The following is a 17,631-nucleotide window of genomic DNA, read 5'->3' on the forward strand; positions in this document are numbered from 1 at the left end:
TTCAAAATGAAGCCTCCAATCTAGGTGAGAGGCAAGGTTAAAGGGGGCATAAGTGGAAAAGAATAAAAAGTGCCTGGAAGCACATTAGCAATATTTTAACTGCTTCCTTTCTGGGCAAAGAAACCTTTGACTGGCCCTTACCTTTGAGTTGTTTACGACCTTTAGCCAAATCATTCATCCATTTCAGGACTTCAGGATTAGAAGTCTTGTCACCATGTGAAGGCTACAAGGAGGGGAAAGTGTGGGTAGGAGGGAGGTAGAGAGGAAAAGAAAAAGAAAAAAGGAAAAACATTTTTAAATAGCTGAGACACACAAAGGTAGTTCAGAAACATATAAACCTGGAGAGTCAGATGTGATAATTCCAGCTGTAGAGTTCCTTCTGAAAAATAAGAGCAAACATTCTTGACCTCCTCCACACTTTCATTCTTGTCATGGAAGGGCATTGTATCTAAACATGCCCAGTTACTCAACACTTTTCACATAGCCCTAACCACACCAGAGTCTCCTACAGTCTAACAGTCAGTCATCCCACACTTGGTTGCCTGGCCATTCTTCATATCAGTATAGACAGCTACACTAATATGAATCAGTGCTTACTACCTCGCCTGTGCTCACACACATAGTTTATGACCACAACATATCTGGGTTATACTGACAATCTGGAAGATTTAGCTCCTATCAGTTATTTCCATGAAACTGGAGAAAGGAGACACCAGTATCTCTAAAACCTGACAGCAGTCTGAGAAGTTAGTACTTCAGGGGGATACCCAGATTTCTAACCATCTTACTGTCTATAGACTGAGTATCCTACTGGGCTAGCATTAAAGTAAAACTTAATCGTATGTGTGTGACCTTGGGCAAATTACTTAGCTTCAGCTTTATCTACCAGATGAGGATTATAACAGCATCTCCATAGAATTACTGTGAGGGGTAAATTAGTTGATATATATATAAAATAGTGAAATCAGTTACTGGCATATGCTACACCCTACAGGTGTGTTAACTAGAATTACAAATACTATTACTGGCAGTGGTGATGGTAGTAGTGTTACTACCAGACTCACAGGAATTCTGGATAAGTCTTCACCAACAAACATATATGTAGGGGTTGTATATCTTACCAAGTAGTTAATAGAACTTGGAGGTGGCAATAGGAACATATATTTTATTCTGGAAAGACATAAATCCATTAAAACAAATCATTCACTTTGATTTCTGGATTTTTTTCTCAGAACATAAAAGTGGATTTTCCACAGGGAAGAGAAACAAAGAAAGAAGGGTGGCCAAACATATTTAGCCTACACCCCCATAGGTCAGTAAGATCTTTCTTAAATAAATCAAAGCCACCTTGTTAACCTCAATGCAGGCTCAAGAAGATTAATAGTTACTCTGAATTGTGTATACACAGGACTATATAGGAATGTTCAAGATGCCTTGATCATAATTATAATATCACCAGGAATGTGTACATTTGATAGCGGCTAAGTCTAGGGGCTCTGCCATATGTTTTTTTAAGGATCCACTAAGTCCATGTAACATCAGAAAGTTGTTGGTGAGAGATGAATCGAGAGAGAAGTATATCCCTCCTAGGTTCAAAGGAAAAAACAGTGCTTGCATGACATGGTCATCAAAAGTACATGGGATTAGGGGTACTTGGGTGGCTTATTGATTGGGTGTCTGACTCTTGATTTTGGCTCCGGTCATGATCTTATGGTCCTGAGATCGGGCCCAGTATCAAGCTTCACACTCAGCGTGAGAGTGTCTCTTTCCCTCTCTCTTTTTATCCCTCCTCCTCCAGCTTACACATGTACTCTTTATTAAAAAAATGTACATGAGGGATCCCTGGGTGGCGCAGCGGTTTGGCGCCTGCCTTTGGCCCAGGGCGTGATCCTGGCAGACCCAGGATCGAAACCCACATCGGGCTCCCGGTGCATGGAGCCTGCTTCTCCCTCTGCCTGTATCTCTGCCTCTCTCTCTCTGTGTGTGTGACTATCATAAATAAATAAAAATTTTTTAAAAATGTACATGAGATTAAATATATTAATTGTGAAACACAAGGCATGGTTCCATCACTTCTAGAGTGATGTAAAAAACATACATTTAAAAATCAAGGTGATAAAAAGAAGACTGAAGGAAAATAACAGTGGTTATTTCCTAGTGTTGCTCAAACGGGATAGTATGGATGTTTCCCTGAGTGAAGCCCTGGTTTCAGTACCACGGACAGTGGCACAAGGACACACCTCCTCTATCCAGGATGGACTAGAATGATGCACTGTACCACTTCCCTAATATATAGTTTATAGTGCTGGCTTTGGGTAACAGTCTGATTGTATAGACCGCCAATATTTTACATTTGGTTTCTAAAAATCCTCACAGAATTCTCCACTTTGATCTGAAAACACATCTTGTTCATCTGGAGCACATCTTTCTCATTGGATATGCTCTATACAGTTCCATCTTTTAAAACAATGTTGAGAACAAGAACAAAAACCTAAAACACCAGCTACACCAAAGACTACCAGCTTTCATTACCACAAATGGACTCAGGAAAAATTTTAGGCTGATTTTTTTCTGACAAAATATTTTAAAGCTTGAAATCATCTTCTGAAATGAATTTTTTATATCTCTACTCTCGGAGAAGCTTTCAAAAGAGGTTAAATAAGCTCACAAGGTGACAGCTTTCAAACTACATGAAAGTTTTCATATACAAGCTGTGGATCTTCAAGCCTCCTAACTTCTAAACTGAAATATTCCAGTTTAATAGACTCCAAGAAGATATAAACCCCCAAATTACAAACTCAGAAAGATAAAGTAACAAGTCCAAAGTCACAAAGTTCCTAATTAGCTGTATTTTGTTCAGTGCAATTAAAATGGGACCTCCAAAGCACATGACTGAGGGTACCACTGGATCAGATTTATGGTCTGTCAAAGACAGTTCAAAAGACACATTAGAAAGAATTCTGGATTAGGAATGAAAAGGCTTGAGTTGTCTTAGCTAGGTCAATTCTTCACTGTGTCATCTTGGGGAAGTTACTTCCCTTCTTTAAGCTTCAGTCCCTCCAATGGTCAAATGAAAATGAAGACTGACTGATCCCTTTAATTTTAACATTCTCTAATTTCACAAACAGTGGACATCTGGCTGAAACAGCCTCTTCTAACTCCATTAGTCTAACTATAGTTAAATTAAAATCGTAGGGAATAAATATGGTTTTGGATAGGAATGTACAATGGTCACATTCAACAGAGAAAAGATATGTGTTGTGCCAAGGCACTGGACTAACACCGAGGCTCAGCAAGAGCTCAAACTAAAACATTAGCTGTGGTGCTATTAATTCCACAACCAGCCCACCAGGAAGGAAATCCTTACACACAGCAACCAATTAAAAGTCCACTGCAAAAAAAAAAAAAAAAAAAAAGTCAACTGCCATGTCAAACCTCTAACCACAGCCTAGCACCCTGACAGGAAAGGTGAAGGGAAGCCCTGTTCCCTGAGACATGGAAGGTTCTGGTTACACCAGAGATGTCTATACACACAGAGGCAGTGGTGACCATGAGGCCTTCCTCTATAGCTCCCAAATTCATCCACCAGCATTTGTGAATGTTTAAATGTGTTGTTTCGCCATGCATTTGCTTGAAAACTTCTCTAGACAAATTTATCCTGGCAGGAGGTGCCAGGAGAAATTCTTTTCCAAAATAAGCAGCCTGTTGGGTGGATGCTATAGGTAAGAGAAGTAGTCTAGGGTCTGTGGCTGTAGGTAGGAAAATTTAGTAAAGAATGTATACAATTCTTCTTCATTTTTGGACAAGGCAGAGGCTGTATGGGATTGCATGGTCAAATATCATTCAAACAGATTAAAAAGTTAATGATGCCTAGGTCCACTTACTTACTTTGTGCCAAACACTAAAATAAACATTTTATATGCATCCCCTCATTTAATACTCACTAGTAATATTAACTCCACTATGCAGATGGATGAACTGAGACTCAGAAAGATAAAGTAACAAGTCCAAAGTCACAAAGTCCCTAACGAGCTGTGTCAGATTCAAATCCAGATCAGCTTCATTTAAAGATTGCCAGGTAATAACTATTAGCAGGCCCTGGGAATGGAGCCCCTAGCTGTTACTCTACTGTTTCCAATGTGAGGATATAACAGATCCAATAATATTCCAGCAGTAAATAGAAAATCAGCTTCTCTCAAGATATCTAAAACTTTAAAAAATGTGGGCACTAACAAGTTTTACTTCTAGTCCACCATTGCAAAACCTACTCATCTTTAATCTACCACCCTCAATCTGAGCAGATAGAGCACGACTACCCCAGGCAGGTTACAAGTCTTTTCTTGGCTTCAGTTTCCTTATCTATAAAATAAAAGCTGTACTCATTATGTGTAGAGTTCCTTCCTATTCTAAAGAGGTAAAAGACAGTAAGTAGCTGTCACTCCCTGACTTTAAAGAAGAAAAGAATCTTCAACACCCTAAGGTGGTCTTGAAAAGCAGTCTTATTTTTTTTTATTGTGCAAAGCTAAAAAAAAAATCATTCCTTATACCCCTCTTTTAGTGAGTTTGAATCCAGTGTGGGAAATAGGATAGGATAGGATAGGAAGAACGGAAGAGTGGAATATCACCCACTCTCACCTCCCTCTCCAGATCTTATCCCACTCACCGGGATGTGCCAATTGCCTCTGTACCAAGTGCTTAGTAAGCCTTTAAATATTTCAAGATGTATGAGACATTATTCCCTGTTCTCTTTTATTCTGATAACAAGCTGTCTGGGCCCTCTGCCAAAGACCCAATATCTTTGTGCAGTTCTATAGAATATGATTTTTGTCTATGCCATGGTCACCATTAAGGAAAATAAATAAAACTAGCATTGGCAATGAGGACACCTACCTCTCTACTGCTTCTCATATAATAAAAGAAAAGGTTCATCATTACAACACTGCAGCACCAGCATGAAGAGGCTGGTGTCTCTCTGACAGGAAAGGATGGACTGGGGTTTGTTGTTATGAGTGGCCTAAACAAATGTCACTTGATAGGTCCTCATCTACCAACCAGAGGTACTCTTATGTCAAAGAAGGTGCACTCTCTCTCTCTCTCTCTCTCTGCCCCTCATTCTGTTCTACAATTAGAGATTCTGACCTTTGGGTCCTTAATAGGTTCTTACAAAACTATAAATGGTAAAAGGTTAAAGAAAAAAAATAAGATCATAATTCAAAAGCTATCCAAATTTCAGTCCTAGAAACATTAGTGATAGTTGTGCTCCTGGGGGTGGGGTGGGGGGGGGAGGATCAATAATCAAATCAGTTTGGAAACAAGAGTTATAATCCATTACTAGGAAATATCTTAACAGGGTCCAATTACAGCCTGTGAGAATAGTACAGATCCAGAAAGGGAACTCAATTTACGATGGGTCTTGAGTTGGCAAGTGGAAACAGCTGTCCCCTGGCACAGACGGGTACCCAGAAAGGAAGGACAGGAAAGCCCACATACCTCTAATACAATTCACTCTTATTTTAAACCACAGGGCCCTTACCCGGTATTTTTTTTCTTGTTCAAATTTTTCTTCAAATTTCCGAATTTTTCGCTTGAGGCTCTGGATGTGCTTGGTGAGCTGGGTAATGGTCTGCGGCTCCTTGCCATCGCCACAACTGCAACGTGAAGAACTTCGGGGCCTGCAACAATTGCAGGGAGGGACAGTCATCAAAACCCATGGTCTTCCCATAACGCTGCTCTAACAGAAGTTACCAATGAGAAACTAGAGACTCCCTGCATGTATTTTCAGGCAAGGGGCACTTATTTTAGCTGCATCAAAATTATTGATAGAATTTTTTTTTAAAAAAAGTATGCAATTCCATACTTTTGGGGGTGGAGGGCAGCTATTGTAAGCCATCATTTTTCTAGAATACAAATATTAAGCTCACCAAGAAGGATATTCCCAATATCTGTATATACATATTCTTACGTAGGACTCTGGTCATTTCACCAAAAATGTTCAAACATGAAAGCCCTGGAGTATCCTGCATTCCATGGCCATTTCCTCCTGACACAGGAAGACCTAACACAGCATTCCCAACTAAAAAGTACACTGATTTTCGCCATTCATTGTTCACTCACGGTTATGTTTGGCAGGCAGATTGCACTATTTCAGACATATACTTCATTGTAGGTTATGCATGTAGTATTTGAAAAACTGTATGAAACGAAGATAACAATGTTTTCTTACATCATAAACTGTTGAGTGCTGGGTGGAGAAGGGGCTGATTCAGGGTCTAAATTGAATCTCTGGCTTTGGCTGAAGATGGAGCAGCGTGGTGACAGCAGTGGGTTGTCACCATCAGTGATGTGAAAGAGCAGCCTGCTAGTCCCAACAGACTGGAGGTCTTCTGGTGTACCGTCTGCCTCATTCTGCCCATCTTTGTGGACTGGTGCAGGGCCTGAGGAAACAAGAGTAATTGTCAAGACCTCGCAGTGACAGAGGCCTTGAGACTGTCATGTTCCTAAGTAGAGATCATAAACATTCATTATAATGTCTTGCCTCTGTCATGTCTTCCTTCTGAGGATAAGAAAGGCTTTCAAACTACTGTCATGTTTGTTCTCTGAAAACCTGGACAGAAAATTTTAAAGTTGCCACCACCAACAACAAAAATGGAAGCACAAATTATTTTGGTATGAATTATACAATCAGCAGAGCCCCAAACTACAAAACCCCTCTATTTTATATTATTTGGCATATGTTGAAGGCTGTATTACAAAATGTTACAGTGAAAAAAGGAAATAATAAATGGAACTAAAGCAGAAGAGGATAGACTATGAGGAAGAGAAGGGACAACAGAAATGCCAGTGAAGGCAGGAGAGAAAAAGGGAAGGAGGAAGGGAAAGGCAAAAAAAAAAAAAAAAATCACTCAGCAGTGATGGAGAACTCTACTCATCAATATGGAATGATGTTCAGAATATACTAAATGAAAACCACAGATTTCAAAAAAGCAGTAAGGATTCCATTTTCTGTAAAAAGCATATATTTATGTACAAATAAATGCACCAAAAGATCAAAGAAGCTATTTAGCAACTACAAAGCATGGAAGAATTAGGAGTGATTCTGTTTCTTTTTAAAAATTTTATGTAGGGGATCCCTGGGTGGCGCAGCGGTTTGGCACTTGCCTTTGGCCCAGGGCGTGATCCTGGAGACCCGGGATCGAATCCCACGTCGGGCTCCCGGTGCATGAAGCCTGCTTCTCCCTCTGCCTATGTCTCTGCCTCTCTCTCTCTCTCTCTCTCTCTCTCTCTCTCTCTCTGTGACTATCATAAATAAATAAAATTTTTTTAAAAAAGATTTAAAAATTTTATGTAGCATTTTGTTTTTGACAAAAATAAAAAATAAGAACAAAACCTGCTCTAAGGCCTCTCACCAACTAGGATGCTAGGTCTGTGCCTGAATTCTATGATCATTCCCCCTCTAAATGAACTCATTAGCTTCCCACTCCAGGCACACCTGTGCTATGGAGGTGAGGGCAGGGAAGTGAGGAACATCAGGATATGGAGTCTGAGTGGACAGGATGAGAATCTCTACATCATGGGCTCCAGACAGTTAATCAAGCAGCAGCCAAAACAAATTCCTCAATTTTTTCCAGCAAATAACTCAGAACAACTCAAGGCTTTCTCTTACTCCTACCTCAAATGAAGAAATGTTTTCTGGGTGAATAAGCAGAATCGGAAAACCCTGCAATCTACTTTTCCAAAATAAACATTTATCAAAATTTGGTGCCGGATGACTCTTAATCAGGTTTAGAATGGCTCATGTTCTTTAGAGCTTGAAATGCAATTTGCTTTGTGCAACATCAAAGGTCTGATCCCTTCTGTTTTCAACTGGCTTCTTTGCTGTTGAGCTGCAGACTGGGAGCCCAGATAATGCCTCCTATTTGTGCTTCTGAAGCTCACTGACAGCATTTTATCAGCGCCTGAGAGGTGGGGCCAGATGAACACCAGTGCCCAGGCCTGCAAGCAAGGTGTGTTCCTGTCTGACAACTCACCACAGGCAACACCCTTGCTAAAAATCATTTACCCAGAAAACACGGTTTGGCAGGAGCCCTAAGGAGTAACAATGAGTAAGAGTTACTAATCAATAAATCACAACATATGCTAACAATCACCTTCAAAAGCCACCAGGAAGTGTACAATTTCTTTACCAAATCCTTTTCTTAAACCGCTAGGCCCCAAGAAGAAAGGCATTTTATTCATATTACCTCTTTCTGAACAGAGTATTTTGCTAATAATGATGGGGAAGAAAAGAATCTTTAGCAAGCACCTGGGACCAGTGTATTTTTGTTGAAATGGGAAAGGTCTGAGGGCCTCCAGCTCTTCAGCTCAGCGGCGGCCCTAAGGTCAAAACTAACATGAGTCTCTTGGTGCTGTTTTATAATGCTAAAATGGAAGCGCTTGGGCTCCTGGACATCTGACTGAAAAGGGTCCACAGAGTACAATACTCTTGTGATGTTGGGCAGCGGCAGCGAGTCACAGCTCCCAGCCAACAACATAGTCTCGAGGGGAAGCAACCAACACACTTAAAACTATTCTCCATACAGCCATTCTGTTTTCCACTTTCAGTATAGTATTCAGTAAGTTTTATGAGATATTCAACATTTTATTATAAGGTTGGCTTTTTGTGTTAGAGAATTTTGCCCAACTGTAGGCTCATATAAGTGGTTTTTTAAAAAGATTTTATTTATTCATGAGAGACACAGAGCGAGAGAGAGAGGCAGAGACACAGGCAGAGGGAGAAGCAGGCTCCATGCAAGCAGCATGATGTGGGACTCGATCCCGGGTCTCCAGGATCACAACCTGGGCCAAAGGCAGCGCTAAACTGCTGAGCTACCCGGGCTGCCCTCATATACATGCTCTGAGCTCCTTTCAGGTAGGCTAGGCTAAGCTGGGATGCTTAGTAGGCTATGGATTCAGTGCACTTTTGACTTACAATATTTTCAATTTACAGTGGGTTTATCTGTATGTAACCCCATTGTAAGTCAAGGAAGACCTATATCTGCATGTAGATATATATAAATGATAGATAAATAGAGCAAAGAAGTACATATTTTACATAATAATATATTTACTATGTATTTTAGATAAATTTGAACCAGTAGTTTTTGTTTTCTTTTTTTAATTTCAGCTTCATCTTAGGTTATGATGGCCAAGAAATAATGAATTTGATGTGCTACTTTTTTTTAACTGATACACATTAAAATAAATTCCTATTAAAACTAACAATGTTTGTCCATGCAACTTTTTCTAGCATATTTGGTGAAACACTGAGATAAGACATAGAAGCTGCTAAACACAGCAGACATGAGAACCATCATTTTAATAAGCATTATCATCAGAATAAGGAATTGAATATTATGCTCTTCTACTGAACACCAACTATACACTCAAGTCCCTATGGGGTTAATATGGGAAATGAGAACCAATATACCCTTCAACATATTGTCCCTCCTACCAGTTCTTATTTATAAATAAGTAAAAATAATCATATGTAATATATCTGGAGTGACTCACTATGTGCTCAACTTGTAAGAGTTTTTGCATGTATTTAATCTTAATAATAACTACATGAGGCTGATAATAAAAAAGATTTCCATTTTAAATTCAGTATGGAAGGTGATATAAATTATATTATCACCAAGGAAGGTCTGACCACTGCACATGGTAGATGACTCCACATCTCTGACTTTGGGAACCAAACAGTGTTTTCGGCAGCCCACTCACTGAACAATAGGGAACAGAAGAGAAATAATTATCATCAGTATGTGAAAGCCAAGAGACCACTTCTGATCTTGCTATAACCCCAGGTAGAAACAGATGCTGTATTACAGCTGTTGAATGAGTCAGTCAGATTTTTAAATATATCTAATGTGAATTTTTAAAGCGATTCAAAATTCAAAGAAATCTCTACCTGCAACCAGTTGAGATGTACTGCTGAAATCTAATCAAGTAATAAATTAGTCATAGTCTTGTGGATTTGCTAATTTGCACTCTTGGGTTTGTCCTTCATGGTGGACATTCAGCTTTTATAGGTGGGCATTCAGGACATTCCAAAATGCCAAATTGTCAGCCTTTTTGGTTTTAAAAGCTAGATGAACCATAACTATGTCCATCACTCTAAAAAGGGAAAAGAATCAGAGTTCTCAACCAGCCTCACCCAAAGAGGGCCAGCAAAACAAAAACTAGAAACAATTCCAAAATATCTGATGGATGGATACACAATGGGTTCAATTTTAGGTATGTTGAATTTGAGCATCTGAAGGTACAAAGGAAGTCACAAAAGAGAGAACATGGGTAAACTTGAGGTCACCTCAGTAACTAAATCTAGGGAGACAGGTGAGCTTGCTTGCTTCGAGACTACCAAGAGAGTAGGAACAGTATCTCTCCAAGGTTAGAATGGGTGGGGTAGGAATGAGGACAGATGAAAAGAGATTCTGGGTTATGAAGCTAGCCAAGTTACTGAGTGGGGTGTGGCTGGCACTCCAAGTAGGTTTCTTAGTGCCAGCTTCTGTGGACAGCCACAATAGAAACACCTAGGAGCTACAAGGGTAAGAAATTTGTCATTGTGAAAGGAGGACTAGGCTTTATGGCAGGCACTCTGCAGGTATAAGAGCCACCTTACCATCATGGATAAAAGCATAGGATCTAGGGGCACCTGGTGGCTCAGTCAGTCAAGCATCCAACTCTTGATTTCAGCTCAGGTCAGGTCAGGTCATGATCTCAGGGTCATGTGATCAAGGCCCAGGTCAGACTCCATGCTCAGTGGGGACTCTGCTTGAGATTCTCTCTTCCTCTCCCCCTCCCCCTGCTCATGCTCTCTCTTTCTCTTTTTCTCTTACCCTTTCTCTCTCTTTCTGTCTCTCAAATAAATCTATTTTTTTAGCATAGAATATAGGCTCAGAAACACTTAGATTCAAGCTCCAGTTTTGTCATATGTGTGACCTGGGACAAATTATTCAATCTTTTACCTTCTCAGTTTTCCTATCTATATTAAGGGAATTCATTCACTCAACAAATGTTTATTAACCGTCTATTGCATGCTAAAGGCCTGTTTCAGGGTAAGATGATGATAGTATCCATTTCATAAAGTGTTGAAAAGGTTAAAAGAAGACAAGGAATCTCAGGTACTTAGGACAGTGCCCAAGGGAGGGGACATAATAATCCATCAATGTTAGTTGCTATTGTTTTGCATTACCTCTTACCTAGAGACGGAATTTAGGAGAGGAGTTGGCTGGGATAGAGAAAGATGAATTCAGTTCTGGATGCACTGAGTTAAAGAGGCACTTTTAGTCATCCAGTGGAGATGCCCAGTAGGCCCTGGATATGTGTAGGTATGGAGTTCAGAAGACAGAGTCTGAGTCTGATCTCAGCATGCACCTCCCCAAATCTGCCTTCTACAGTTTCATTTTGAAGGAGTCAATGTATTGGCTTCGATTAAAATGAATGGCTAATAGATTAGGGCACTTGGTTAGCTAAGCAATGAAAAATCCCAAAATTCTCCCTAAAATCCAGAAAATTACATGGATCAAGAAGCCTCATTCAGCTCAGATCTAACCTTATTCTTTGCCTCTGCATTTTTTATTACAATCTTCTAATTAACTTTTCACCAGTAAATACAGATCGAGGTTTTAGGTTTGTGAGTAGTTCTATTTTTTTTGTATTTTTATTTACTGCATGATTATTGTAAGGACAACCAAGTACAAATTTTTAAAGTAAGTCCCACACCCACTGTGGGGCTTGAACTCACAACCTCAAGATCAAGAGTCACATGCTGTAACAACTAAGCCAGCCAGGCACCCCTGTGAGTAGTTCTTAAATTTGTTCCATTCCTCTTGTTCCCTAGAATATTTTAAGAGGACAATTTCAGAATATTTTTTTCTTGAGTCACTGCAATTATACCTAACATATACAGCACTTTTTACCAAGTGAACATAACATTTAAATCATAGAAATGCCTAAATACATAAATCTTCAGGGTATGTTGACACTGATTATTTTATAAATCCAATCATATATGCAGCTTCATAATGGACTCTTAAATTTTTTTTTAGAATTTTTAGTCTCAATGGTATGAATAAGGAATAAATGACCTCTAGCTAAAAAAAAGCAAAAAATTAAAAATTAAAAAAAAAATTTTTAATTTTAAAAAAGCAATATCAACAAAAGCCCAACCAAAGGAAAAATCACATTGTAATTTCACTAACATGTTGTTTATACTATATACTATTATATTATGCTAACACAGTAGTATAATTTTAGGAAGAGTAAACAGTTTGAACTCATCCAAATTTTCAGTATAAAAATAATATTCACTAACTTTAAGTGCCTAGACAAAATTAAATATCTTAAATATATTTTAATTTCATAACTAGCTTAGCAAAGTAAAGTCCCAAGGTAAAAAAAAAAAGACAGAGAGACAGTAAAGACAACTAGAATGAATACAGACAGAGGAAGACAAAGTGGCAAGGTTGTGTGTGAGAAAAAGAAGCAACCAGAAAGCTGTGGGAGAAGAATAAGAATAAAAGCAAAGAGACACCATGGTGGTAGGGATGAGTGAGAAGGAAGGAGAGGTAGGTGACAAAGGTTGAGTTTGCACTGAGGAAACATACAGCAAACATCAACTTCTAGCCCATGAAAGATTGAGGTCTTCAGACTCTTAGTGACTTCTACCTTAAATCAGAACTCTACTGTGGGCTTTGGTAACATGACCTATGCTGAGAAAGATGCAAGATCTCCAGATCCTGTAATAATGAGAAAGGGAAGAAATCCATGCTTTGTATTGTTTTGGAGTAGAACATCTGAAACAAGAATAATTCATATTTTTGGAGGCACCAAACTAAATGTCCAACTTGGGGAGGAAAGAAGAAACAATCTTCTAGACAGATCTACCAGGTGACTAAATGAATCTTTGCACTTTACTCTCTGATTATTCAAGACTTATTCCTTTGCCTATATGCATACTACCAAAGACCAGTTGAGAAATAACCAAGGGAAATGGCCAAGGCCAATGAACAGCTTTTTTCCTCCCTGTGTCATAAAAGGGGAGCCAAATGCTCAGATTACAGAGCTCTGCTTGAGTTGTGGGACCAGGGAAAGAGCAGCTGTCATCCATGATAGGTGTCCAATATTAAGAAGCACTCTCCTGATATACAGAGAAAGCTGGATGCTGTGCTCTGATTTTTTTTCAGCCTAAACGACCCTCCAGGTTTTGTAGCCAATTCCTGCACAACTGACCACCTTAGTGGTATAGCTGATTAAAATCTGCTATTAAGATAATGAGCTATTTTTCAAAGCATTTTCATTTATAAGCAGATGTATTTTGCAAAGCAGAAGGAAAATTGAATATACAAGAAAATGGGGGAGGGGGTCTGTATCTTTACTAGGCTCATGCAATATTAGTTAGAAAAACTTAGTCAAAGAAGTTGGTACCAAAGTTCCACAAAGAGCCACAGAAAAATATGATCCTCAGGGAACTGGAAAAGATAGTGGAGGCTGTTCACCCTGGGCTTAGGGGGTGGTAGGGTGGGGGGGTGCAGAACAGTGTCAGACACCAAGTATCTGCCCAGGCCATCTGGTTGCTTCCGGACTGCACTCATCATAAGAATGAAAGAAGGAATAACCAGGAAGTTTTTTAAATGACAATAATGTATGGGAAACTGTGTGCAAGGGTTAAAGGGTATATGAAAGCTTTCTGTATCGTTTCTCAATTTTCTATAAACCTAAAACTCCTTAAAAATAAAATCAATTATTTTTTTTTAAATGACTATAAACCTACTAGTTAAAAGCCTGGTCTCTTGAGTTAGAGCCACAGGGTTGGTCTGAGATGCCACTTGCTCACAATTGTTATGTCCTTGGCCAGGCAGGCTCTTCTAACTCAGAATCCTCATTTGTAAAGAGTTGTAGCAAGAACAAATGGGGTAACTTGTTACCACAGTTGGCCTGCCTTAAAAACTGAATTTAAAAATCTTTTTAAAAATAATAACCTGGCAGTTTAAGGTATAGGCTGATTTTTTTCTCTATAAAGCAGTTATAGAAACAGCCTCAGAGAATATATTGTCATCTACAAATTTTGAAATCATTAAAAAAAATACTTTCCTTGGAAAACAAGGGGTAATTTGAAGCTCTCTGAGATGCTATAAAGATGGTTATAAGAACATAGGAGAAATATTAACAGTAAAGATCATTTCCAGCTCAGTTATATCATAGATTTAGCAAAGGATAGATTTTATGGTAACAAATGTAGTTTCAACCTGAATAGGAGGTAATTATTTGACCATCAGCTCTATAGATTATTGCTGTTATAAATATCCTTTGCTAAAGGGAATTAGTGTAATGTCAATCATATGCAAGATTCCAGAGGAGATCTAGGGAATGAACAGTACTAATGGCATTTCCACACCTTCAAAGTAGTTAGGATTATGACAGCAGATAAAGACAAATGTAAGCATTATTAACTGGAAGAGAGGCAACATAAGCTCTATGGCAAAAATGCCCAGCTTTTTAAAAAGTAATAGCTGACATTTATTGAGCATTTACTAAGAAGAAATGTGCTAAGTGACTCATACGTATTATGCTTCATTATTATTACAATAATCTTAAAAAGTAGATACTCTTCTTTTTTCCCTCCATTTTAAAGAAAATGACACTCACACAGAGAGATCAAATCACTTGTCTGAGATCACCCAGCCAGCACATCAAGTTCTGCAAAGAATTATGTTTCTGAACAAGGCAGAGCCAATGAATATAATTTATTTGGGCTTTCAAGAAGTCCATGGCATGGTTTTTATATCAGAAGCTGTTTAAAAACAAAACCAAATGATGACTGAGCTAATGTTTTTCAGTGGATTACAAAATCCACTTAACAATATGCAGCAAAGAACAGAGTGAATTAGTACCTTTATGATGGACACATCAGCACTAATCCTTGCAAATGGATCCTGGATTAATCTTATTTTAAATTTCAAAAATGGCATGGCTGAGGAAGTAGAGTCATGAGTTTGCAGATGATAATGATATTTTTCAAAGGATAAAATGCCAAGCAACCACAGAAGCAGCTCACAAAGCATGGCTCAACAGTGACAGATGACCATAAATGTGGGCCAGTAGGTACTGCAGTTGGAGAAAACCATCCATGTACTCTTAATAAGCACTAAATGATTAGTTTGGTAGAGAATGGGATTTTTGGAATTCTAATGGAATACAGTGATATGACAAAAAAAAAAAAAAAGCCAAGAGTATGCATCTCTTAGGAAGAGTTCAGAAAACAATTCAACATGCATAATATTTTGTATTTAATAAAACACCCTCATGTCCATATTTTTTTTAGGTATTCATTCTTTTTTATTGAGATCATCATAGTTTCATATGTAGGTGTAAGAAATAATAGAGGGATCCCTTGGACACTTTGCCAATTTCCCCCAGTGGTATCATATTTACAAATAAAATTCTATTTGACTCCATCTGGAATACACTATGCAGGTTAAGTAAATGCACATCAAGAAAGGCACAGGGTTCTAGAAATGGTTTAGATCACAGGAGCTAAAATAACTATGAGAAGACAGGTTGTGATAGGTAAATCAACTACAAATCTAGGTCACTTCAGGTTGACAAAGTTAGAAATGGATAAAGAAAACCGGATTTTCAAAACACATTAGCAGAGAGGATATGCATTGGCTATGGGCTTATTTCAAATTCTAGAATATTAGAACTATGGGAACTTAATATTTAGACAGGATAGCAAATAGCATAGTGTGAAGCACTAAACTATGAAGTCTAACTGGGAAAACCCTTCCCTTCCTTCCATTTCTTACCAACCTCTACCACTTAGTAGCTGTGGGATCTTCAACACGTTACACTAACTCTCCAAGCTTATTTCCTCATCTTTCTTCTGGGGAAAATAATGCATCCTCATAAGGTTGTGAAGATAAAATAGGAAAACCCAGATAACAATGTCTGACACAAATGAAAATGTCATTATTAGTCAATGCTAATGTCATACATTTAAAAGCTTTTAAAACTTTTTAAAAACTTGGCACTATTGACATCTTGGGCAAGATAATTCTTTGTTGGTGCAGTGGGGGTGGACATAAGGGGTTCCTGTGCATTGTAAATGTTTAGCAGCCTCCCTGGCCTCTACTCATTAGATGTAGCACTTATCTTTCAGCTGTAATACCAAAAATGTCCTTAGATAGCCAAATATCTCCAAGGCTGAGGGTTGAGATGGGTGGGTGGATGGATCAAAAAATAATAATAATAATAATCAACCCTGGCTGAAAATCATTGCTTTAAAGGAACTAATTTAGGGCAAAAAGATGAAGTACTACTTTCCATGGTGATCACCATTTCTTAGTTAAAGCAATAGGTGATACATACTGAAAATATAAAAAGTTTCAGAAAGTACTGAGAAATAACACAGATAGATACACATAGACCCAGAGTGAACAAAGTTTCTAAATTATATTTGGAATTGTGTGCACTTATGAGATTGAAGTAACAGAGACACCTTCTTACTAACTTTCAAACATTGTGTGGGGCTGCTGCCAGATAGAATGAAACATCAAGTTAGGAGGATAACACCAGAGATGCCCCCATGTTCCAGAATGCCAATTATAAACTCCACCTGCAGCAAGAACACATTTCATAGCATCCTTCAGAGAAACACTAGAGCACTATATTCTAGAAACTGTTCCTGAATCTCTCATAATTACCAGGGGAGCTTTGCAAACATGGACATTTCCAGGCCTCATCCTTACATTTTAATTTTGCATTTCACACCTATCTATAAGTTAGTCCTCCTAAGTAATTGGGAATATCTGATCCAGTCGACAATGCCTTGAAATGTGAGAGAGAAGGTGCCCCATCTTAACTTTGACATCAGGAAGAGACCAACACACCATGCAGAATTCTTTATGTGAATAACTATAGCCTATAAATTGATACATTACATTAGTTTTTGCTAACTATCAATGTTAGGAACAAAGCTCTTACCCAAATAGAAAGTTTGAAAACCAAGATTTTACAATAAAAGAATTAGGAACTGCTGTGGTTTATTATTTCTGGTCTTCAGTTATCTCTGATGACAGCTTTTGCTACAAACTCCATTCCATCAATCACCCATGTTCAGACAGAACAGGGGTTACTATGCTTAGTCGTGTGGAACAAACAGTCCTTCTGCAAACTCTGAAAATGATAAGCACTTGAAAAGACAATGTTCATTCCATTTTCTGTTCAACAACATCAGAACAGATCCTTACTAATGCAACGGAGGAAGCATTGGCTTCTGCTTTAAGAAGCTACGATGTAGTTGGAAGGATTTGAGCCTACGTGTGGTAAGGGTTTCCATCTCAAATTATGCAATTTGCAACCTCCAGGTAGGGTGACCAGTTGTCATAGATTGCCTGGGACTGAGAATTTCCCAGCATGTGGGACTTCCAGTGTAAAACTTGGACATTCCTGGACAAATCATGACAACTAGTATCTTATGTACAGTCTTGAAGTCATCTTGCAGCTGGTTTCCTCTCTATCACTTTTTTCTACATACCTCTAATCTGTCCCTGTCCCTTGTCCATGTCCCCATCCCACCTATTTCTAGCCTGA

General features: G+C 38.5%; 1 protein-coding gene across 7 annotated transcripts in view; it reads right to left on the bottom strand.

Annotated features, from left to right (window-relative positions):
* FAM13C (family with sequence similarity 13 member C) overlaps positions 1-17,631 on the bottom strand; it is a 147,611-nt gene that overhangs the window by 17,635 nt on the left and 112,345 nt on the right. For all 7 annotated transcript variants that reach the window (XM_038533978.1, XM_038533977.1, XM_038533976.1 and 4 more), the window contains 3 exons: positions 6,224-6,434; positions 5,534-5,672; positions 142-223 (listed from right to left, as the gene is read on the bottom strand). In XM_038533978.1, the coding sequence (XP_038389906.1) occupies positions 142-223; positions 5,534-5,672; positions 6,224-6,434 (432 nt within the window). The remainder of the gene's footprint in view (positions 1-141; positions 224-5,533; positions 5,673-6,223; positions 6,435-17,631) is intronic.

Source organism: Canis lupus, chromosome 4, assembly GCF_011100685.1.
Source record: "Canis lupus familiaris isolate Mischka breed German Shepherd chromosome 4, alternate assembly UU_Cfam_GSD_1.0, whole genome shotgun sequence".
Taxonomy (NCBI): Eukaryota; Metazoa; Chordata; class Mammalia; order Carnivora; family Canidae; genus Canis; species Canis lupus.